This window comes from Paroedura picta, chromosome 10 (genome assembly GCF_049243985.1).
Source record: "Paroedura picta isolate Pp20150507F chromosome 10, Ppicta_v3.0, whole genome shotgun sequence".
In the NCBI taxonomy this organism is placed as follows: Eukaryota; Metazoa; Chordata; class Lepidosauria; order Squamata; family Gekkonidae; genus Paroedura; species Paroedura picta.
The window spans coordinates 36,157,502-36,180,579 of record NC_135378.1 but is presented as its reverse complement, the minus strand read 5'-3'; the positions used below and the strand labels follow the sequence as shown (position 1 = coordinate 36,180,579).

Below are 23,078 nucleotides of genomic sequence, written 5' to 3'. Positions count from 1 at the left end.
CCCCCCTGTCTTCTTGAGGGGTCAGATGAAGCACCTCAGCTCCTTCTACATTCACGTCTATTCTTAGGCTGTGTACGGTATAAAGCTGTTGTCTGGGTTTTCAGCTGGCCTCCCATAGTAGACTTTAGGCTTGCAGATGGCCAACCAACCTTTTTTGGGGTAAAATGTATGTAGATGTGTGTTTTTACATCGTATGCACACAGATATATTTATTTACTTAATTTATACCCACTTTTCTCCCCAGTGAGAATCCCAAAGCAGCTTACAGAAGTTTCCTCTTTGTTTGAGCCTCACAACAATCCTGTGAGGCAGATTCAGCTTAAGAGTTTGAGTGACTGGCCCAAGGTCCCTCAGCGAACTTCCCTGACAGAAGGAGGATTTGAACCTGGGTCTCCCAGTCTAACATGGACCACTATATCACACTGCACAGTATTTTGCCACTGTCCCATAGGCACTTCCCTGACCGCACCACCCTTCTATCTTCTGTATTTGTGGGAATACCTCTGCCTGGTGTGTGATGTACCTGCTATCCAGCCATAGGGGAAAATGTGTAATTGCAGCTGTGTTACAAAAGTAATGCACAAACTGGGTTTTGGTCAGGTCACTAAAATCTTAGAATATTGTTTATTTGTGAAATGCCTCAACCATTAAGAAGTGTGCTATCTGATTATACAGAGGTGGATTTTTCTTTAAACAATTGCTATGAGCATTCTAGCACTTCAAAGAGTGTTAATGTTAAACCATTTCTTTGTGCATGTTTTTCCTGTGGGATGGAATTCCCTTCAGATTCCACACTGGCTTCTTTCATGCCTAATCTTTGAGCTGTTTGGGTTCCCCCCAGTGTTTGGCCGCTGAAAGAGTTAATACAGTTAGTTCTATTCATTTTGTTAGATACATCGTTTTCCCAGCAACCTGTGCAGCGATTTAAATGGTGTTATGACAATTCAAGCTAAACCGCTGCAGCAGAGGCACTCGGGCTTGGCGGAAAAGACTCAGTAAGTATTGGGAAGACTTATGAGATCCTGCCTCACTCCTGCAGCAAAGTGAAATTTTCCTGCCACGTGGTGCTGTAGTATCATGCACTGCAGTAAATTTCCCAAAAATAAACCAACTCAGAACTTAAGGTGAAAGGATTCAGTTGTTTATTTCAGGAAAGTACTTACAGTAACCCAGGGCATTCCTGTGATGCTTTAGACAAAGACCTTAGAGTTGAAAGAACACTTTATAGAGAGAAATCCCCCCACACACAAACACACCTCCAATAATATATTATGCAGTTCACACAGAACATGTCTTATCTTCAAAGGGCCCCCCGGGGTAGGAGATCTGGTCCCCCCCCGAGTCTGGATGCAGCATTTGTGCTGTTGATGGCCTCCCCCAGCTGCCACCCTGGTCTTTGACCATCAGCCAGTGGTTACTATCTGGACCAATGCCAGAGGGCCGAAGCATGGGAGGAGTTTCTATCCTGAATTATATACCACCATTTTTATGCTAGAGTTTTTAGATGTTAATACTGGGGTGTTTCATGGGAGATTTGTTTTTATGTTTTATATTGCTTTGTGAACTGCCGTGAGCCAGTCTCCTGGGAGCAGTGGTCTATAAATCTAATAAATAAAAAAATAAAAAAATAAAAAAATAAAAAAATAAAAAAATAAAAAAATAAAATAAAATAAAATAAAATAAAATAAAATAAAATAAAATAAAATAAAATAAAATAAAATAAAATAAAATAAAATAAAATAAAATAAAATAAAATAAAATAAATGCAGGTCACAGCTAACTAACCTCTAGGCTTGAAATGATAGCCTAAACATCCCTGACATGGAGACCATCTGGCTCTGAGCATGGGAATGCACAGTGGTGGTTGGAAAACACCGGAGAACTCTCTGCATAAGTTCCTGAGACACCTTAGAAAGGTCATGGGGGGCACTACCTGACACACAGATTCTTGACAAACTCAGGGTCCTTAGTTACATACAACATTTTGTAATTTTGCCAGTGCAAATTTGTATTTTCTTTTAAACATACTAATGCAGCATATTCTGTATGGGGAGGATGGTAAACTGGTCTTATACAAGTGGCAACCAGTTTTCTGAAACTGCCTATCTTTTTCAGGAATGAGCAAGAAGACAGGCCACAACCAACAGGTCCCGGTGTTCACTCAGCGCGAAATCGGTTGGGGCGGATTACCGACAGCAGTGTTCTTTCGTCTTCGCGGGTGTTTCAGGGATCCTCTAGGAGAACGCCTGGCCATCGTAGGCTGCCCTCTATCATCCCGGATCCATCACGCTCAAAAACCTCCAATGTTTACAGTGATGAAGTTCTTAGGGGGACAAAACTGTAAGATGGCATTTTCTCTCTGTCGCTACTGTGATCTTAGCAGTATACTTAGCTCTAGAGATGTGGCTTAATCATGGCTATTTCACTATTTCATTATCATTTCTATCACAATTGATTTTAATTCTACATTGGATTGTACAGCAAAGGATAAGACCAGCCGCAGAATTCAGCCATTCTGGCACTGCTGAAGTATGATCTACTTAATTAGAATATTTATATCCTGCCTTATTGCTTTACACTCAACTAGTTACAGGGTGGGGAAAAACAAATAGACAACCTAATAGGCCACCAAAGAGATCAAAACAGCACATCAGCCCAAAATAGGCAGATTTGGTTTGATGAAGCTCATATTATACACAGTTCTGATTTGAAGAAGAAGAGAGGAAAGCTGGTTTTCATTCCCCAAAGAAGTCTCAGAGTGACTTACAAATATGTTTCCCTTCCTCTTCCCACAACAGTCAGTCGGTTCACCTTCACTGGTATTCGAAAGGTACCACAAACCATAAGATCTTGACAACCCAAGAAAAAATTTCCACATGATCACCAAGTAAAACCAAATTTAAAATAGGAGAATTGATGCAACATAAGGTTAAAATTGGCTTTAACTGACCCAGCTTTTGCCAAAAACATTGCAACGTCAGTAGTAATTTCAGGGCTGTGATTGTTCAGTAAATGATGGCGTACCTACCACTACAACACCAGTTTAGTCTAGTGGTTAGGAGTACGGACTTCTAATCTGGCATGTGAGGTTCGATTCTGCACTCCCCCACATGCAACCAGGCGGGTGATCTTGGGCTCACTGATAAAACTGTTCTGACCCAGCAGTAATATCAGGGCTCTCTCAGCCTCACCCACCTCACAGGGTGTCTGTTGTGGGGAGAGGAAAGAGAAGGCAGCTGTAAGCCACTTTGAAACTCCTTCGGGTAGAGAAAAGCCGCATATAAGAACCAACTTCTTCATCTTCTTCATCTTCTTCATCTTCTTCATCTTCTTCTTCTTCTTCTACTCTTTGTGCACCAAACTTGGGTCACGAGGCTGTTTTCCTAAACTTTCATCCTGTAACAGGGTTAAGAAAAGCCTCCTTCGAGAAACCTCATGAAAGGGGCAGTCTAGGATTATATGCTGAATAGAATCAGGCCCATGCATTCCACATGAGCAAAGCTTTCCATGCAAGGGGATATGACAGACTCTTCCGCCTAGAACCCCTGATGCTTGATGGAAAAGAGTTCATTTGGGCTAATATGAAAGTCCATGCACAACCCACACTGTGTAAGATAGGTGGGGCTGAAAGAATCCTAAGGGAAATGCTCTGCGAGAACAGTTCTGTGACCAGCCCAGCGTCATCCAGCTGGCTACATGTGGAGGCGTAGGGAATCAAACTTGATTCTGCAAATTAGAGGCTGCCGCTCTTTAACCACTACACCACGCTGGCTCTGGTGCCTTATTGAACATGATTTGAGAATGAATTATAAGGTTTTTCAAGGGCTTTACATGAGAATTAGAGAAAAATAAAACATTCACATTCCATAGCCAAGTGAGCAATGGCTCCAGCCTTGTAAGCAGTAAGTGATATGTTTGGGAGCATTGTCAATTTGTAAATGGGCCTCTTGCAAATAGACGTAACAGGCATTCCACTGTCCCTGCAACATGAAATTAAGAACAACAACTCTTGCTGTAGTTAAAGGAACTGAAAAACGTGCCTTTGTGTTTATTCATTTTCCACAGGTGCACAGGCTTAGATCGTGTGTCCTCTCCACTTGTGCCTGCGACACGGAACAAGTTGCCACCCATAAGTTCAGAAGTTGTTGATCAATATCTTTCTGTTCCAGGATCCCGGCAAGGCTTTGTAAGAGATACAGTCCTTCACTTTTTAAATAATATTATATCTTTAGCTGAAATAAAGACAGAATCATGTCATGGAATCATAGAGTTGGAAGCCTCCTGCTCAATAAATAACTAAATCAATGAATAACTGAATCTGTCAGGGTTGTGCAATGGTTAGAGCACTAGGGTTAGATCTGGATGATGAGTGGAGTTATCCCACATACTCACACCCCTGTAAGCCCATTGATTTCGGTGTAACTCTGCTTAGGATAGGGCTGCAAAGCTCAACTCTCTGTTCAGTTTCGAAGCTGAATGAATGCTGTCGTGCAGGTCACTATTTCTCTGCCTAAGGTACCTCACAGGGTTCTTCTGTAACAAAGGACAAGAAACAGCTACTTCAGAAAGGTATTTTCTTCTTCAGTAACCTATGTATTTCTGTAACGCTTAAAGGAACTTGTTCCTGTTTACAACTGCGTTGACATCTTCCTGTTTTTATTTCCAGTTCCTGGATCAGATTCCATTCCCTCTTATTTTAGCAATTTCACTTCTGTGCCTTCTGTGTGTATCTTGTTTTAGCAGCGCATGTTTTTTTTTCTTCCCATTTAATTTACCAGTAGTGGTGGGGATAGTGTAGTAGTCCACACTTTCCGTGCTGGTTTTCTATCACCAAATATTAGAATGCATTGCACAATATCAAGCTTGGACACAGAAGGTAGAATACATAAATCTGGAAACAGCTGCCCAGCACCATAAACCGCAGCATGCACACACAGTATGCCATTGCACCACAAAATGTCCAGGAAGAATAATAAAGGCCACAGTTTATAAGTTAACTGGAAAGAAAAGAAACGTCTCTTGTGGCCCTTCCTTGCATACCCAGGGAATTGCTAATTGCCGCTTTGAATAGTAAGTGAATTTCCTCTGGGCCAGGCTGGATTCTGGAGATTTTTGGTGGGGGGATCACTGGAACATGAATTTGGGGTCACTGTGGGTGGGCAGGTAGTTGTGAGTTCCTGTATTGTGCCGTGGATTGGACTCGATGACCCTGGAGGTCCCTTCCAACTTTTATGATTCTATGATTTTAAGGTGGGTTATAAATGAAGTGAAATAAGGAGCATCTGTACTGAATTGTACCCCACTCTCACCTTGAGTCTCGAACAGAACCTCCAACAATTATTCTGTTCCCTTTATTCTTTTTATAATATACAATATTTCATATTCAGGTATTGAAGAAGGTGGCTGAAAGTTACCTTATATATTCGCATATAAGCCTAGTTTTTCAGCACCTTTTTCACACCAAAAAAGCCCTCCTCGGCTTATACGTGGGTATAGACGGTAATTGAAATAAAAGCCTACTCCAGCCAGCCAATCGTTGCTCTAGCAGCTTGTAGGACATCAATGGTTTGTCTGAGGGGCTCTGATCTTTTTTTCCTTTTTCCTTCACTTCTTTCTCTTCTTAATCACTTCTTCCAAACTATTCTTTTGGTTTCTGTGGGTGAAAATTGGGGTACAAATACCAACAGTTATTCATCCTCTTGACTTTTCTGAATTTGTTGGAGGGGAGGCTGGATGGGGGAGCCTGTGATGATGGAGCATTTCCCACCCGCGGCGTACATGCGAGTCAATAAGCTTGCCCAGATTTTGTGGTAAAATTAGGTACCTCGGCTTATACGTGGGTCGTCTTATATGCGAGTATATACGGTAGTTCTTTTTTTCAAGTAAATCCATCAAAAGCCAAAGCATAATTTTAAAATAATTATTACCATGCCCTGGTGATGTGATGGACGTTTTCTTCTTCTGTCTTTTCAGCAAAGAAGACGATATCCTCCAAGCAGAATATCGAGTGCCGTACCAGATACTATTGAACGACGGCCACTTAGAGAGCGCACTATAGGAATCGATCAGTTCTCAAGACCCAATACCACTCACACATTTCGGGTAAGTACTTGAAAGCCTTCAGGTCAGCTCCTCCTCCAACAAAACTGAAGACAAAGTATGGAAGAAACCACTCAAGTACCAACTGTATTATTCATAGTCCTGCTGGTTTAAGGTCCTATAGGCTGTTTTGCTTCTTTCAGAGACTGTAGTATCGAGTTTGGAATCTGACGGAGAGGTGAGAACCTTCTGTGAAGGTTCAAGGGGGTGGCAGGTTAGAGTGGATAAGCGATAGGGTTGTGAGTGTCCTGCATCGTGCAGGGGGTTGGACTAGATGACCCAGGAGATCCCTTCCAACTCTATGATTCTATGGAAGCACAACAAAAATAGATTCCAATAGCACCTTTAAGACCAACAAAGATTTATTCAAGGGATAAGGATAGCTTGAATAAATCATTGTTGGTCTTACAGGTGCTATTGGACTCTATTTTTGCTGTGCTACTTCAGACCAATACGGCTACCCACTTGAATCTAATTCAGAAGCATAAGTTATAGTTTCACAGTGTACTCCTAAGAACACTTTTCTGGGAGTAAGCCCCATTAAATAGACCTGAGTGAGTCGGACTCTAAATACACCTCTTTTGCATTGCTTTGACTTAGTCCTAAATACCAGCAATATGACAGCCAACTCAGCCTCCCCAATATTGGTTAGGAAAGGAACAAACATAATATAAGAGCATCTAATGCAGGACTCCATTTCAAAGGATGGCCACCTAGGTGACCCTAGAAGGCCTACAAGCAGGGTCCAGAGACCCAAATCTACTCCACCGCTGCTTTCCAGCACTGGTGTTCAGAGGGTTGCTACCACTGCATGTGTAATTCTGGTTTTGGGCACTCTTCTTATGTAGTAGTTATATCCCCACAACTCTCAGTTCGTGTCCTGGTCAACAACTATCCTTAATTTTTATTTTTGTAAAAGAATAAAAATGTGTACCTCTTTCAGTCAGATGCAGCTCATAAAAGATCATTGACTTCTATGGATTTTGCTAATCATATGTGGACAGGTCAAGGAGTCATCACAGGTAAGATTTTATAATACATTTTATTCACAAAACCAAAAAGAAGACAAGAGCCCATTCTAGACCTCCAAAAAGGCAGATTGAGGAATATTAAAGATGGAGAATTACCTACAAATGTATGTCAATACATGGGAATGCTGGAATTAGAAGATTCCTGGAGGACCAAACATCCAAAGGGCAGAGACTTTACCTTCTTTCCAGGCACATATTCAAGAACAGTCATGTGTTGGATATCAGAAGGTTTGACATTAAATTTAGAAAATGTAGAGATTCAGCCTAAATTTTACATCAAATTTAATAAATTATATTTAGGTATTAAAACAAAACAATGCAAAGCAAGCCCAGTTCCTGTTCTTAGCTAGAGAAGAAAGAGGGGTTAGGTGGAATATGAATTGGGAGGGATTCTGACATGAAGGTCGTCTGCTCTCCGATGTGGTTCAGAGGATCAAATTACATGTGCAGAAATACAGGAACAAGTTATCAGTGTTCTCTGAGGATTATACAAAAAAGAATAAGAGAATATTTAAAAGTTGCAAAGTTTATGTCAGAACATAGAAAGTTTTTTTAAAAGAAATAAATGGGTGTAGAATGGAGTAACTCTCCTCGAGATGGCATTATACTCCTACGGGTTGAAATACTCCAAATATACTGTCACTTACACTTGTTGATTTGCACAGGTGCATTTGTGCAAGAAGATGGAACAAAAGGCTACTCATGGATGGGCCGTGTGTAAAATCACTCTTGAGTTCTGTGCCTGGAGAGCTGTAGAAATGTCCCTGCAATGTTACCAAACAACCAGCAGAGGGCTACCTTCTCAATGGAATGCTCTGACAAAGTGCTTTGTGCTTCCATTTCTCTGCAAAACTCTGTGTTGCTATTAATAGCTCATAAACTCAGTCATGCATTGTTCCCTCCTCCATAGTGCAAGTCTGTTGTCCTCAGTCACACACATAACGCTGGAAGGTATTTTTAGAGGAATAGGTGGATGAACATTCACACCAAGAGGGCAACTATGAGAGTGCCCCATAATATCACAGCAGGTTTTCATTTATAATTGTGAGAACTTGGCACAGGTGGGCCTCCATGCTGGTTGGAGGTGTCCGAACAAAGCTTGAGTCCAGTGGCACTTTTAAGGCCAACAGTTTTATTCTGGGTATAAACTTTCATGTACATGTATGAAAGGTGCCACTGGACTCAAACTGTGTCCTTTTGCAAACTAGGAAAGCAGTTTTTATGGGGGGGGGGGGGAGGATGAGTAATTAACTCTGCAGTCCTGTGCAGTTCCAAATGAAATCAGCAGGCTGGACTCTTAGTGCATAAGATTGCGCTAGAATTTTTGTAGGATTGAAATAAAGACCTGGGCCCATTCTGCACACATTAGATAATGCACTTCCAGTGCCATTTAGTAGATTTTCCTGTTCCACACAGGAAAATCCAGCTGCAAAAGCACATTGAAAGTGCATTATCAGATATGTACAGATGGGCCCTAGAAGTAGCAGAGGGAAGTTCATTCTTTCCAGTTACCTGAGCACATAATTTATTTTCTTGCTTTTTGATATGACAGGAAAAAAATTCAGAGTGGTAATAGAATTAATTACCACAATACAACTATTGAGGACTATGATATAGAAATAAAAGGCTAAATACTTGTACAGTCTTTTGTACAGCTGCCATACAGCCCGGTGATATCTGGGAAGTGTGTTTGATTCTGTAAGGTAAAGGTAAAGGTATCCCCTGTGCAAGCACCGAGTCATGTCTGACCCTTGGGGTGACGCCCTCTAGCGTTTTCATGGCAGACTCAATACGGGGTGGTTTGCCAGTGCCTTCCCCAGTCATTACCGTTTACCCCCCAGCAAGCTGGGTACTCATTTTACTGACCTCGGAAGGATGGAAGGCTGAGTCAACCTTGAGCTGGCTGCTGGGATTGAACTCCCAGCCTCATGGGCAAAGCTTTCAGACGGCTGCCTTACCACTCTGCGCCACAAGAGGCTCCTACCGTTTGATTCTGTATAGCCTGCTAAAAAGGTTGGCGTCGCCAGCTTGGGGAAGCATCCTGCAGCCTGGCTGACCTGCTGTGATGTTATAGGCCACTCACATTGTTGCCTTCTAGGTGTGTACGTAGCTCGGATTGGAATTTTCCTAAGTGGCATCTGTTAAGAACTAGGAACATGATGGGGTAATCTCCACTGTATCTAAGCACTGAAGGAGGTTCTGAGACCTGGAAAGCTTGATGGAAACAGGGCCCAAGAAACAAAAGTCCACAGGATGGGGAGATAAAGTTAAGGGGGCAGAGATTTCATAGGACCTGAGAAGAGAGAGAGGAAGAAGAAACTGAGACAGAAGAACTACTGCTCTTTTGTCGTTTTGCAAAATGCACTAAACTAGAATTGGAAATGGAGTAAAGCTGTGAAATAATCATTCAGGAGGTGACTTTCTACACAGATTGTCTTACTACCTTAAACATAAAGATATGTTTGTGTGCACTTCTTGTTTTCTCCCCAGTTCTAAAGGTTAGGGCCTTCTTACCAGGTATCTTGGCTGCTTAGATTGAAATGTTATCACATTTTGCAATCCAGTTACTGATTAACTGAAAAGTTTTAAAAATCATACTTGTAATCTGTTTACAAAATCCTCTTCCCCTCCCAGCCACCACCACCTAATTGTAATATTGTCAAGCTAGAACATACTATCATCAGAGCTGAGAAGTTGCAATTGCCACAATTTTAATTTTTTTATATCATTTATCATTTAGCTATATTGTTGCTGTTTTATTAGCGATTAATGATTGTGGAAATTGAATATTTTGTTTGGCGCCCCAAGAGAGTGTTATATAAATGAAGCAACAAATGAATAAATAATCTGCCTGGGGTCCCAGTGAGAAGGATGTGTGTGCAAATTAAAATGATCATAATAATGAGAATGAAAGGAAACTGAGGGAAAGAAAACTATTTCACAAAAGGCCAGGGACAGGAGGATCATGAAAGGTTGTGTGTGGGGGGGGGGGGGGGGGAGAGGATGTCCTGGATAGTTGGGAACACGAAAGACAGGGAACTGGGGGCGGCGGCAGGGGTAGAGTAGCTGTGGGACCCAGGAGTGAAGAGACAACAACCTGAACAGTGGAGAGTCAAGGAAGAAGTGGCTGGCAGACAGTGGCTTCTAGAAAGGGGGAACAGGGCATTGGGAGGAGGAGAAGCTAAGTAGAAGAAATGGCAGGAGCAAACCTTCATGCCAAGATCATTCTGAGAGGCTCTATAGAGAGGCTAGAAAGGTGCTAGGAGCTAGGGTACTTTGGCAGTGAAGGTTAAACAGGCAGTCTAGGGGAGCATACGACTGAATTTAGCATACTGATCTGTGAGTGCCTAGCGCCCGCTGTATCCCTTATACAGCGGGCTATATTTCTAGTTTTTTACAATTTGATTAGTACTTATGTTGACATAGAAATAAGTTTGGTCAGATGAAATCCGGGGTTGCAGGCTTGCTGCCATGTTCAAGGAGCTGATGACCTTTTCATGCAGCCTTGACTGCTGGCTTTACTTTATGCAGCTTCCTCTTCACTGCCTAGGATGTAAAACAGCATAGCTCCCATTTTATAGAAGAGGAGTTGAGGCTGAAAATAAGGTTGTCCATGGGGAGACTTTCAGCATAGGTATGTGTCTAAATTGGACCCCCAATGCCGTTTTCTTTTGCTTATAGGTTCGCAATTCCATGTCAAAACGTTTCAGAGAAACTCATCCATCTCTAGGAGGAGATTTCAAGTTGCCTCCTAACGTGGCAAAGGACAACGAGCTGATCTGTACTTGGTGGGAAACGATAAGGTTCAGCCAGTGTGAAGAAGGATGCAGAACCAGTCATGCAATTCCGTGAATCTCCTGCCTCCACATATGGACTCATGCTGGAAGTCGCTTTGCCAAAAAATTTCTCCTGAAAGAAAATTAACAAAAGCAACTGGAGGCAGCGGCTAATGCCTGAAGCGCTGGATAAATGCTAGTGATATTTGCTTTCTAAGCTCGTAGGTTAGCTTCTATAGGAAAGTGCCTTCCTGGTTCCACTTTCTTTAGGGACCAATACCAGTTAAGAAAGAGCCTCTTGTGGCGCAGAGTGGTAAGGCAGCCGTCTGAAAGCTCTGCCCGTGAGGTTGGGAGTTCAATCCCAGCAGCCGGCTCAAGGTTGACTCAGCCTTCCATCCTTCCAAGGTCGATAAAATGAGTACCCAGGTTGCTGGGGGGTAAAATGGTAATGACTGGGGAAGGCACTGGCAAACCACCCCGTATTGAGTCTGCCATAAAAACGCTAGAGGGCGTCACCCCAAGGGTCAGACATGACTCAGTGCTTGCACAGGGGATACCTTTACCTTTACCAGTTAAGAACTGAGCCAAATTTTCCCATGAACTTTGATCTCCCTCCCAAAATTTAGGTATTCATGTTTCATCTTTCAATTAAATGCTAAGTAGATTGCATGAAGGTCACACATTTTCCTGTTTTTCAAAAGTCAGACAAACTCTCCAAAGACTGATTTCAAGGCTCCAGGCTTCTGTGCCGTTCTGGAGTTAATTAAGTTGCAAGTGCCTGAGCCTCAGGAGTTATATAATCCCGATTGACTGATCTAAAGATTGCACAGGGCATTTCCGCACCCATTAAATGTAGTGAAATGCTTACCTAATATAGTCATTATATTCCGCCCCCCCCCCCCCCCCAATATAACATTGCCAACATCCAGCGTCTGAGCAGTAACTGGCTGGTTGCATCCTCCACTTTAAAGCATGTGTTGGGGAATCGCAGAAAGTTTAGCACTAGCTACCAGAGAGCAAACAGCAGGCAACTGGCAGAGGGAAGGTATGGAGGCTCAAACATGCTAAAGGCACCTGCCTCGTCCTGCCCTTGCACCCACCTCCCTTTCCCTTGTTCCTGGGGACAGGAATTTATTTTTAAAAATGTCTAACTTACTGGAGCAACAAGTAGGCAGACAAGTGTGAGGCGATGCCAGAAATAAAAGATTTTTTTTTTCAAAGTTGTAACACAAAGCATGCCTCTCTAAAGTCCCCCCACCTCGAAAAAGGGACTTTTAAAACATGGAGAAAGGGGATTGGTTTCCTGGATTGATTGACAGGCAGAAGCGAATCGTGTATAAGGTGCATTGCTCTTCTCTGCCATTTCCAGCATCAAATCTGGAGGGTGAGATGTGTGAAAAGAAGGCAGACAAAGGTGAGACAGCAAAAAGGGGAGGCGGGGCTGGGAGGTGCAATATGATTTAGCGCTATGCCATTCAGCTGGCGTAACACTATTTTTACTGATGTGCGGAAATTGTCACAGAGTGCCTTTGCATGTACCATCTTGTCCCTTTCTGTGCTCCATGTCACACCAATCCTGCCTCACATATTCTGGGCAGGGGATTTGAAAATCAGCCTTTGGGGACTTGGGAACACCCCTGTGTGGTATCCAGGACTGAAATGAAAAACAGAATGAAAGGGAGACTAAATCTAAGGGGCCAAACTATCTAATGATAGATCTGAGACTCATTTTCCTACTGTTTTTATAATCTTTAGGTTGCAGCCGTGTTGGACTCTCAATCAGAGGAAGCAAGAGTTTAATTCTTTCCTCCACCCACTTTTTTTTTTTTGTAATCTAAAGCAGGGGTAGTCAACCTGTGGTCCGCCAGATGTTCATGGACTACAATTCCCATGAGCCCCTGCCAGCGAATGCCAGGGAGCGAATGCTGGCAGGGGCTCATGGGAATTGTAGTCCATGGACATCTGGAGAACCACAGGTTGACTACTCCTGATCTAAAGCATTCCCCAGGCTGCCATTTTGTCCACCAGGGAAAACTTGGAACATGTAGTTGTTTCTTTCTTTCCCTTTTCTGACAGGGTTTTACGCATTCTACACGCAGGTAGCCTGTAAAGAGGAATGCAGGTTGACTTGAAAGTAAACCCAAATTTATCCAGCGGGCCTTACACCCAGGAAAGCGCTCTCAGGGTTGCCACTTCAGTGTCATGAATCAAGTCAAGAAATCAAAAGCAGAAGCCCAATGTGTTGCTGTTTATCAGTGCCACTGTGCAGACAGGGTGAAGTGCTTTAGAAGATGAGCATTCTTGGAGGAACTTGGGTGGGGAGAATCTTGTAAACATCCTTCACTTACACTTCCCCAGAGTTGACCAGGTATTACCAGTGTTGCAGTTAGTGTGAACATCAATGAAGTACAGATTTCAAGTTCTTCATTAATCTTTTTAATTATGTTCTCTTTTGTCTTAAAAGTATTGCCTTACCTCTTACCCTGGCCTTTCATTTTTCTTGGCCTCACCTCCTTGATGTGTGATGAGAGATCCAGCCGTCACTCTTTGCCAGTAGTTAGTGTACTGGGTGCTCTGAAGCTCCAACATTTACCGAGAAAGAAGGTGGCTCCATCAATCAGAATTGCACCACTGCTTGCTGGATTGATTAAGTATGGAATTTTTAAAAATCTTCCTGGACTTAAAAAAAAAAAAATCACAAGCTGATACAATCAGTCCTTTTAAATCTGTTGTTTTAGTAAATCGATTAAAATGCTTGCGTCTGGAGCCAAAGCATCATTCCACACCAAGGCTTTTGTTTTGAAATATTTGCTGTTTTCATTACATTCAAGATTTCAGTGGACCCCTCAGCCAAGCCACGGCCTTTCTGAAAGAACTGTGGACCAACAATGTAAAAGCCTTACATTTTTTCCTCCATGTAATGGGTATATATAAGGTGCAAGGAAATGTTAGTGAAAACTAAGTGGTACATAGACAAGGGCAACAAGAAGACTGTTCGTTTGATAACTGTTTGGATCTTCTCCAAGGAGTTCAAGGCAGTATTCAAGGGACTTGCCCCAATCTGTGCTCACAGCATCCTAGTAAGGCTGATAAATATTGGGTTTGGGTCTAGTGTTACATTTCTGCTAATGGAAGAGCAGGGGTGATTGTTGCTGATTCTCCCCTTCGTCTACTGTCAGGCTCCCCCCCCCATTCCTTTCATGGATGTCCCCAATCCCCCAGATTCAGAGTGTATTTTGGGCCCCATTTAGGGTCCCACTACACTGATGAAAATCCCTTCCATCAGGGGGGATGTTTTTCCCAGAGGACCCAAGCCACTCCCAAACCAGTATATATTTTTCCCATTCTGTTGCCGTCTTCAGCTCAAATTTCAAAGTTCTGAATCCCTTTTATCAAGCGTGAGGTGGGACTTCGAATGTTATTGCTTTAGTTAGGCATCAGGCTGTCCCTTAGAGCAGGGGTAGTCAACCTGTGGTCCTCCAGATGTTTATGAATTACAATTCCCATGAGACCCTGTCAGCATTTGCTGGCAGGGGCTCATGGGAATTGTAGTTCATGAGCATCTGGTGGACCACAGGTTGACTACCCCTGCCTTAGAGCAGTGGTCCCCAACCCGCGGGCCGCGGCCGAGTGCCGGGTCGCGAAGGCCTTGGCGCCGGGCTGCAGCTCCCTCTTCCCGCCCCCCTGAAGTGAGAAGCTCGTCAGGCCGCGAGCATATCGGCCGCCGAAGTGGCCGATTAGCTCGCGGCCCGGCAAGCTTCTTGTTTCAGGAGGGGGGGGGGAAGAGAAGCTTGCCGAGCCGCAAGCTAATCGGCCGCTTTGGCGGCCGATTTGCTCGCGGCCCGGAGGGGCCGGGAGAGGGAGCCGCGGCCGCCGGCATGGCGGCAGCGCAAACACGTATACGCGGATTGCCGCCCTCGGGCCGCCCTCTCCTGCCACTCCGGAGCAGCGGTCCGCGGCAACCGGAAGGTTGTGGACCACTGCCTTAGAACCTTCAAGTTGCTGAACAAAATGACTTGTCTGAAATGGTTGCCAATGTTGTACATTTGAAATAAACATTTCAGTATGAACATCAGTAAAATTCTCAGGCGCATTTTTAAAACGTTTACCTTGGATGCCTTGTTGTGTTCAAATAACTTCATGCAGGTCTTCTAACAAGATGGGAATTGAATTGGTAAACTTCGGTACCTTGAGAACAGTCCTTATGGTTCCTAGTGTGAAATAAAGAATTGGGTAGGATTGGGCAATTCATTTTCTCCGAAAGTTACGCCACATTCTTCTATCTCTTGAGCACAGCATGACCCATAAAAACACTTCAGTCTCTTGCTCAAGGCTGTGTACAGGAGCCAGGCAGCATCTGGAAGAAAGAGGAAGGTTCATTCAGTTTCCCAACCTGTGTGTATTGGGTAAGCTAAAAGAATAATCATCCTGGCACCAGTCTCGTTGCACCCAAGCATGCCCTCTTCTGCAAACACTCCATTTTCAGGACAAACAGTTCTTGACTTAAATCCTTATTTGTGTGGGGTTAGGAAGAGGGAAATAGAGAACATGTACGAAGGGATGTGGGATAACTCTATGGAAGTAATGACAGGAGGCATCAAAGCTTGGCTAGGAGCAGACTTATTTTTACAACCCCCCAAAAAGGTCGGGTTTACTTTGGTTTCAGTGAGCAGTAATAATTTGTGCATTGTGTGAGAGGCAGAGGGGGATTACTGCACATGAGCACCATTCCAGTACTGCATCTCCAGCTGATATTCTTCCCCTGGCAAGCCTTTCCCTTCCTCACTGTGAATATTAAGCAAACTAATCATTGCATCTAAGCCAGGGGTAATCAAACTGAGGCCCTCCAAATGTCCATGGACTACAATTCCCATGAGCCCCTGCCAGCGTTTGCTGTATAGCTGCTTGCTTATCCTTCTGTCCTCAGAATGCTGCTTCTGAGTCCTGTTTCCATCCATGTGCACAGCATTACAGACAAAGCCTTTTTTCCTGTTTTTTTTTACCTCAGTTGCTCTGCTGATATTTTACAACTTGCTCAGATTTTCAGAATAAGCCATATCCAGCCAAAGAAGGGGAGAGAAAAACACCTTGTTAGCTTTAAAGCTGAATTGGATCAGTTCCCAAGAGCCAGTGTGGCATGGCGGTTAGAGTGTTGGACTAGGTAGGATCTGGGAGACTCAGATTCGAATCCCCCCTCTGCTGTGGAAGTTTCCTGAGTCACCTTGGTTCGTCACATTCTCAGCCTACCTCACTAGGTCATTGTGAGGATAAAGCAGAGGAGAGGAGAATAAGGTAAGCTCATTGGAGAGATATGCAGTATTGACTATCGTGAAGGATTTTCATTTGCTTATGTGAGGGACAGTTTGGGTTTTCCTTCACATAGTGATTACTGTGATAGGAAGTGGGATATTTGATGGAAAGGGGGCTGTTTTTGGAGGGGAGGCCTACAGGAGTGATTTTGCTTCTATCTTCACATTAAGTTTTGGTTGTCCAGCAGAATGCAGTTTCCTTTGCAGTAGTGGCTGGGAGGTGTAAACAGATCCTTCCATGAAAGACTATGCCCATGCTACTCTGGCCAAGTAGAAGATCTAGACCATGTTTTCCTGAGCTACACCGAGCAAGGTTCATCTTCCCTCGGGTGACATTTGGGTCAGGAGCTGTAAACAACACAGCCAAGGTTAACAAACCATTTTCTGATGACTAATCAATAATTGGCAAACCAGTAGCCAGCTTCTGTCTGATAGTTCATAGGGTCTGTGGAATTGATAGGGTATGGTTTTTGACCTGAGAATTGAGAATATCTACCTGTGTTCTTCTTAAGCTACATTAAACAGGCCAAAGTTTTTTTCCCCTATTATCTAGAAAATTTAGATTTCAGTCCTTACCTACTTTTGAAAGTTTTTATTCTAAATTGTCCTTACCAATTGCTAACAACTTATTTCTTTTTTGTATGTTAGGGGTAAGTTTTTGATTAAGTTTACTGCTCTGGTATTATACTGTAATAAAGTACTGTACTATACAGTATAGAAAGGGGTAATATAAAGCCATAAGAATTTTCATTCAGAATCAAAACAAAGATCCAATGAACTGCACAACTGCCAACATTGGCTATGCTGGAGAAAGTCAAAAGGTAGTCAAGAAGAAGAAGAGTTGGTTCTTATATGCTGCTTTTCTCTACCCAAAGGAGTCACAAAGCAGCTTACAATCGCCTTCCCTTTCCTCTCCCCCAAACAGCCACCCTGTGAGGTAGGTGAGGCTGAGAGAGCCCTGATATTACTACTTGGTCAGAACAGCTCTATCAAGGCTGAGATGAGCCCAGGGTCACCCAGCTGGCTGCATGTGGGGAAGCACGGACTCTAACCCGGCTCACCAGATTAGAAGACTGTGCTAACCACTACACCAAGCTGGCTCTCTCCAAACTGACTCTCTAGAAACAGTGAAGCATGCTGCTCCATCCCAATGCATTGGCAGTGGTCTGGTGCGGCTGCTACTGTGCATAATAAGTTGTAGTGTCAACTAACATGCTATAACACTAACGCTCTAGGTCAGGGGTAGTCAACCTGTGGCCCTCCAGATGTTCATGGACTACAATTCCCATGAGTGCCTGCCAGAGTTTGCTGGCAGGGGCTCATGGGAATTGTAGTCCATGAACATCTGGAGGACCACAGGTTGACTACTCCTGCTCTAGGTATTTCTAGGCTAAAGAAAAAGGAAACTTCAGGCAGTGGTGCTGAATACCTTGTGTATCATAGAGCCTGTTTTCAAACGCAACCCACAGTCTCACCGTAAGACAGCTTCCTATTGAGGAGCTACCAGCTTGGGTTTTACAGCCAGCTATGTGCCCTGTCAAGTCAACAGCAGCAGAAGTCACAAGATCTCTTGAAACGGTAATTAGGCTCCCAATGAAAGTCAGAGATAGTTGTACTGAGGGGTATAATTAACACATTCCGCTGTCATGATACTATCAGTTATACCGCAGCCATGACAAACACTACAACATACATGTAAAAATGCAAATATTCTTATCGCCCATGCATTTGTGGTATTCACCGAGGGAGAGATGAGGCCAAAAGAGAGAATAAGAGGGAGGCTTACCTGCTCTGGATGGGAAATACCTGGAGACTTGGGGGGTGGAACCTGGGAAATTAAGGAACATCAGCAAGATATGTTATGTAGTCCTTCCTCTAAAGAAGTAATGTTATCCAGCGGAACTAATCTCTTGTCTAGAAATCAGTTGTAATATCAGATCTCCAGGCCTCACCACAAGCTTGGTGAATCCAGCCCTAGTGTGGTTTTTCAAGAGAAGTTCAGAATGTCCTCTCCCAGATATATTATTCTTACAACTATGATTGGAATAGGTTTGAAACACGAGCCCAAGAGAAGGGGTTGTGCCCCTATACATGCAAACTACAGCAGATATTTGAATATCCATTAACCTTGTGGTCTAACAGAACATCTGATGACACTAGCTGCATTTCGTATAGAGGTCCAGGGGGTATCTATCTTGGCTTATAAATTATCATATAGATTTTTGAAAGGATTAACACATGTTTCCCCTGACCTCTCAAGTAGTCCCACAATAGTCTTTAGAGCTGGTCCTTGCTACGTTAATGAAGACTCCCTTTGAGTTGTTAGCATTGGTTTCATTAGCTGTGCTAACTAAGAAAGTAGTCATTTTGGTGGCCACAACATTGGTCAGGAGAGTTAGAACACTGGCTGCTGTATGAGTGGACCTACCTTTTCTGGAGGTGCCTGATAGTAAGTTGGTGTTGCATACAAGTGTGGAGTTCCTTCCCAAGGTAGTGTCTCCATTTCATTTATCCCGGGAGGTGGTTCTTCCGGTGTTTTTCCAAACCCTTCATCCAGAGTGAGAAAGAATGGCAAATATTAGATGTTCAACATGCTGTTCTTGATTATTTAAATAGAACAAGTTTAAAGCCCTTTTTGTCTGTTATTTGGCATCAAAGAAGGGAAAAGCAGCTTCAGCACAGATGATATCACAGAGGTTGATCCTAACCATTCCGTAGCAGGTCTTGAGTGTCCGGTGGCACTCCATACTCCTTTGGTCCATTTGGCTACCATATCTGCAGCATTCCATTGCAAGGTTCCATTGCTGAACATCTGTAAAGGGAAGAGACCTTCATTAGACACTCCGCATTGGACCCGATAGGAACGAAGGAGGCTGGTGTGGTGAAAGCAGTTCTACATGTGCTTTTTCAGCAAGAGTGTCACCATGTCTCCAAGCAAGGGTAGTAGCTCAATAATGTTTTAATTTAGTTTTATTTATTGGACTAGTAGTAGAGCCCGCTGAAACCAAAATTCAGCAGGCGCTAGGGGCCTGGGGAGCTTTCCCCCCCCCCAATCTTGAAAAAAGCTCTCCAGGCCCCAGGGAAGGCGATCTCGCGGAGCCACGGATCGCCTTCCCCAGGGCCTGGAGAGCTTTTTTCCTTCCCCCCCCGATCTTCAAAACGGTCCCCAGGCTCCAGTGAAGGCGCTGGGCAGCTCAGCGAGCCGGCCAGCAGCCTCCCCGGGGTCTGGGGAGCCGTTGTCGGGTAGAAGGCGGGGGCCAGAGAGCATACCTTCGCTCTCGGCGGCCAGCAGAGCAATGGCCGCTGGAGCGAAGGTAAGCTCTGGTGGGGGGTAGGGCAGGTTGGGAGGCGCTTCGCGCCTCCCAATTGGTTGTAGTCCGGGAAAACAGCCAATCAGCAGGCATGCTGTGCGCGGCTGCTGATTGGCAGTTTGGGGCTGGACTGACAAGCAGAGGGCCCGGGCCCTCTGCTTGTCAGTCCAGGGGAAGGGGCCTATCGGCACCCTTCCTCATCCCGGACAGGGCCTGCCCTCAGGGCCCTTACTGTTTTATTTCTTCCACTCCGCCAGGAGCAGTTAAAGATAAATGTTGTTCATTGAAGTCTTCTGTGCACACATGTTCCCTCCCTCCTATGCTGCTGTGAGCTCTCTCACTCTCTGTTCTGTCTAAATAGGTGTCTACTGTTAAGCCTGGGAGGCCTTATTTATTGTAATACAAGAGAGTTTGTGGTGACATGGGTGAACTGAGGAAGATGGGTGTTCCACCAAGAGAACACATGATGCTCCAAGTGCAAAAAGCCACGCATGCGCTGACTCCAAGGGGGGGGGGCGGTGCTACCATTTTAGGAACTTTTAGAAACTAGGAAGAAAATGTTCATGGCTGGCCTGTGCAAATGCAGTCCCAATGTGTGTCTGCACAGAAGACATCAGTTGCCGGTGAACTTTTTGTTTCAGTTCTCATGTTAGACTTCTGGCTGATTCTCCAACCTTAATCCAATTGCATTGTCCATTGAATATCCCATCGTATTGATTGTATTGACTCACTCTATGTAATCCACCTTGAGTCCAAGTAAGAACATGGACTATAAACAATGATAGATACATACAATATATATGAACTGATGACTTTATTAAAAAGAGCTTTTAAGGTTCAGTTTGTGGAGATAACACTTCCTCTGAAACATTAGGCATTCCATGCAGAATTTTTTTTTAATGGGAGGGGAAAACAGATTTTATTCATCATATTTAATGTTTCCTTTCTCCCCAGATGCTGCTTTTTTGTGTCATGCAGATAGTAAACTAGGTAATGGGAATACTGCTAAATGTCTATATGATAGTCTGCTGTTTGACTATCTGCTGTTAAACATGTAGAAGCAAGACTAGGAAAAAATTATTAACTCTAAGATAAATTTGTGGAGTGTTCTGGGACAATGGAGAAGAACAGAATAATTTGTTTTGAGGTTATTCTGTTTGCCCTATCACAAAGAACAGAACTGTTGATCAGAATGAAGGATTCATGGATTTCCTTTTTTCCTCTTGGATTATTTCCTAACTACTTGGACTATATTTAGATTTTCAAGAATTGGAAGATATTATCATGTTGTTCTCAAGGCTTTTTGCCTCTACTTTTGCATAAAGCAACAGATCTGCATGCTTGGAGTAACTGGCTCTTTAATGAGTTTCTAGTTTTGGGTATTAACTCTGAGTGGTTGGTTTTTATTTATTTTGGGTGCTTGAGACTTGCTAATTCTTCAGCCCATTATTTATTTCTGGATTTCATGCTGCCTGGACAGCCACATTCCTTCTACATTTGTAGAGGAACATGATTCCTTTCTTATAGATACCTTATTCTGTAGGTCAGCGGTCCCAAAACTTCTTGTAGTTGCGGACCGCCTCTGAGGGTGGGAGAGAGCCGGCGGCCCAGCCGCTACAGCTGCACGTAAACGTGCACGCGCAGTTGCCGTGCATGCATGTTTTTGCCACTAGGTGGCGCTAACGCGCGTGCGCAGAGCTGGCGCGCGTGCACGTTTTCGCCAGCAGGGGGCGCAAACATGCATGCGCGGCAGCTCCACGTGTGCGCGTTTGCATCGCTGGCGTGCCGGCAGCTGTGCCTGCCTCTTCCAGCCCTCTCGCTGCGGCCCGGCACCATGGCCTTTGAGGCCCGGTGCCGGGCCGTGGACCGGGGGTTGAGGACCCCTGCTGCAGGTCACTGTAGACATGTGGATTCCTTACATACGGGTATACAAAGTTGATAATTAACTTCCTGAAACATGGACTAAAAAGTAACAGAGAGAAGGTAGCCTCCTTACTACTTACACCTATTTTAGTATCGCTTTGTTGTTGATGTGGAAAGCGTAAAGATAGCAGCCAGCTGATGAGTGGTGAAATCTGGCTTTGGGGGACTCCCACCTCCATCAGAGGATCTGGCAATTCTAATTGACCAATTGTATTCCTACATGTTTCCAGACCAGCTATGTGCTGCCTCATGTTTCACTACAGTGCAGGAAAAAATAACTTCCAAGTCAACAGTTGTCCCCCATGTCACTTTACAACACAGGGAGCTGAAAAGAGCTCTCGTGCACAGAGTATGTCCTCCTCTCCTCTCGTAACATGTTCTTACAATAAAATCAGAGTCCAGTAGCACCTTTAAGACCAACAAAGATTTATTCATTATTTCCCGCAATGCCAGAGGAAGCTTATTCACTCTCATACACAGTACAACTTTTCTAATAAAATAATCAGCCTCCCCCCCAAAAAAATCCCAGATTGCACTCTGTGCTTCTAAAATCTGTAACTCTCACAAATCCTGAGACAACTGCTGGGGTACTGAGCACTTCAGTTTGTGTGTTCCTGTGTGCCTTTTCATCCTGCATCATCTGATACTAACCAATAAAACCAGAGTCCAGTAGCACCTTTAAGACCAACAAAGATTCATTCAAGGCGCAAGCTTTCGAGTGCAAGCACTCTTCGTCAGACTATGAACTGCCCATCATGACGGTGGGAATATATAAGCAAAAGTTAATCCTGTTACATTAGTAAACTGTGTTCTTGTGCTTGGGAGCTGTTATCTTTGGACACTCTCCTGCCTATGGTGTCCTTTTTCCTGACAAAAGAGCAGCACCAGACAGCAAGGAGCGCAGCTGAATGAATCCTAACCCAAATTCTGCACACAGTGATTGCTTCTCATCACGTGTGGAATAAATTTCTCAACACTTTCATCGGGACTGGCAATGTGGATGGTTTGTGCTTGGCACATCCACTGACCTCCCTTGTAGTGCCATCATCTAGCCTGGAATCAGGAGTGCCTATGCTTCTTGCTTCTCACCCACGCTGTCAAATAAAACCATCAACTGCATGTCTTACATCTTGAATAATAATGATGTCAACATGAAAAGCTAACATAACCTCTCTTTTAATGGTCTCTCTAAGACAACATCACCCTATAATCTCCATACTAGTCCAACCCAATTTGGCAATGCAAAGCATCCAAAAGACAGATGACAGAAAGGATGAACCTATTAGTCATGCTTGATATAAACAAGTTCCAACATATTTTATTTATTTACTAGATCTAAAGCCCATTTTACTATGAAATAAAATAGGCGCTAGCTGGGCGGGGGGGCTCCCAAAGGCTTCTGCGTAGCCGCGGGCGATGTGGTGCGGGTCCGCAGAAGCCTTTCCCCCTGCCCTCGGGACTCCGGGAGGCTTGATCGTGGGGGGAGGGAAGCGGCCTACCTGTCCTCGGCGCTGGCGGCTCCCAAGCAGCTGCCGAGGGCAGGAGTTTGCGGCAGCGGCGTCCAGCGGGCGCAGGGCGGGTGTTGTCAGCGGCCATCTTCTGAGCACACTGGGGCCGCGTCTGCATGGC

General features: G+C 44.2%; 1 protein-coding gene and 1 long non-coding RNA gene across 4 annotated transcripts in view; one reads left to right on the top strand and one right to left on the bottom strand.

The window, feature by feature from the left end:
- The window catches only part of FAM149A (family with sequence similarity 149 member A), a 41,148-nt gene extending 26,161 nt beyond the window's left edge, over nucleotides 1–14,987 (top strand). For all 3 annotated transcript variants that reach the window (XM_077302162.1, XM_077302161.1, XM_077302163.1), the window contains 6 exons: nucleotides 892–995; nucleotides 2,116–2,340; nucleotides 4,066–4,186; nucleotides 5,974–6,102; nucleotides 7,043–7,121; nucleotides 10,812–14,987. In XM_077302162.1, coding sequence (XP_077158277.1) covers nucleotides 892–995; nucleotides 2,116–2,340; nucleotides 4,066–4,186; nucleotides 5,974–6,102; nucleotides 7,043–7,121; nucleotides 10,812–10,885 — 732 coding nt within the window. In that variant the 3' untranslated portion in view covers nucleotides 10,886–14,987. The remainder of the gene's footprint in view (nucleotides 1–891; nucleotides 996–2,115; nucleotides 2,341–4,065; nucleotides 4,187–5,973; nucleotides 6,103–7,042; nucleotides 7,122–10,811) is intronic.
- A 113-nt stretch (nucleotides 14,988–15,100) lies between these two features.
- Nucleotides 15,101–23,078, bottom strand: LOC143819950 (uncharacterized). Its single transcript, XR_013225180.1, has 5 exons — nucleotides 22,949–23,078; nucleotides 18,924–19,027; nucleotides 18,644–18,762; nucleotides 18,002–18,043; nucleotides 15,101–15,263 (listed from the first exon to the last, which is right to left on the bottom strand). It is a non-coding gene; the product is annotated as an uncharacterized LOC143819950 (long non-coding RNA).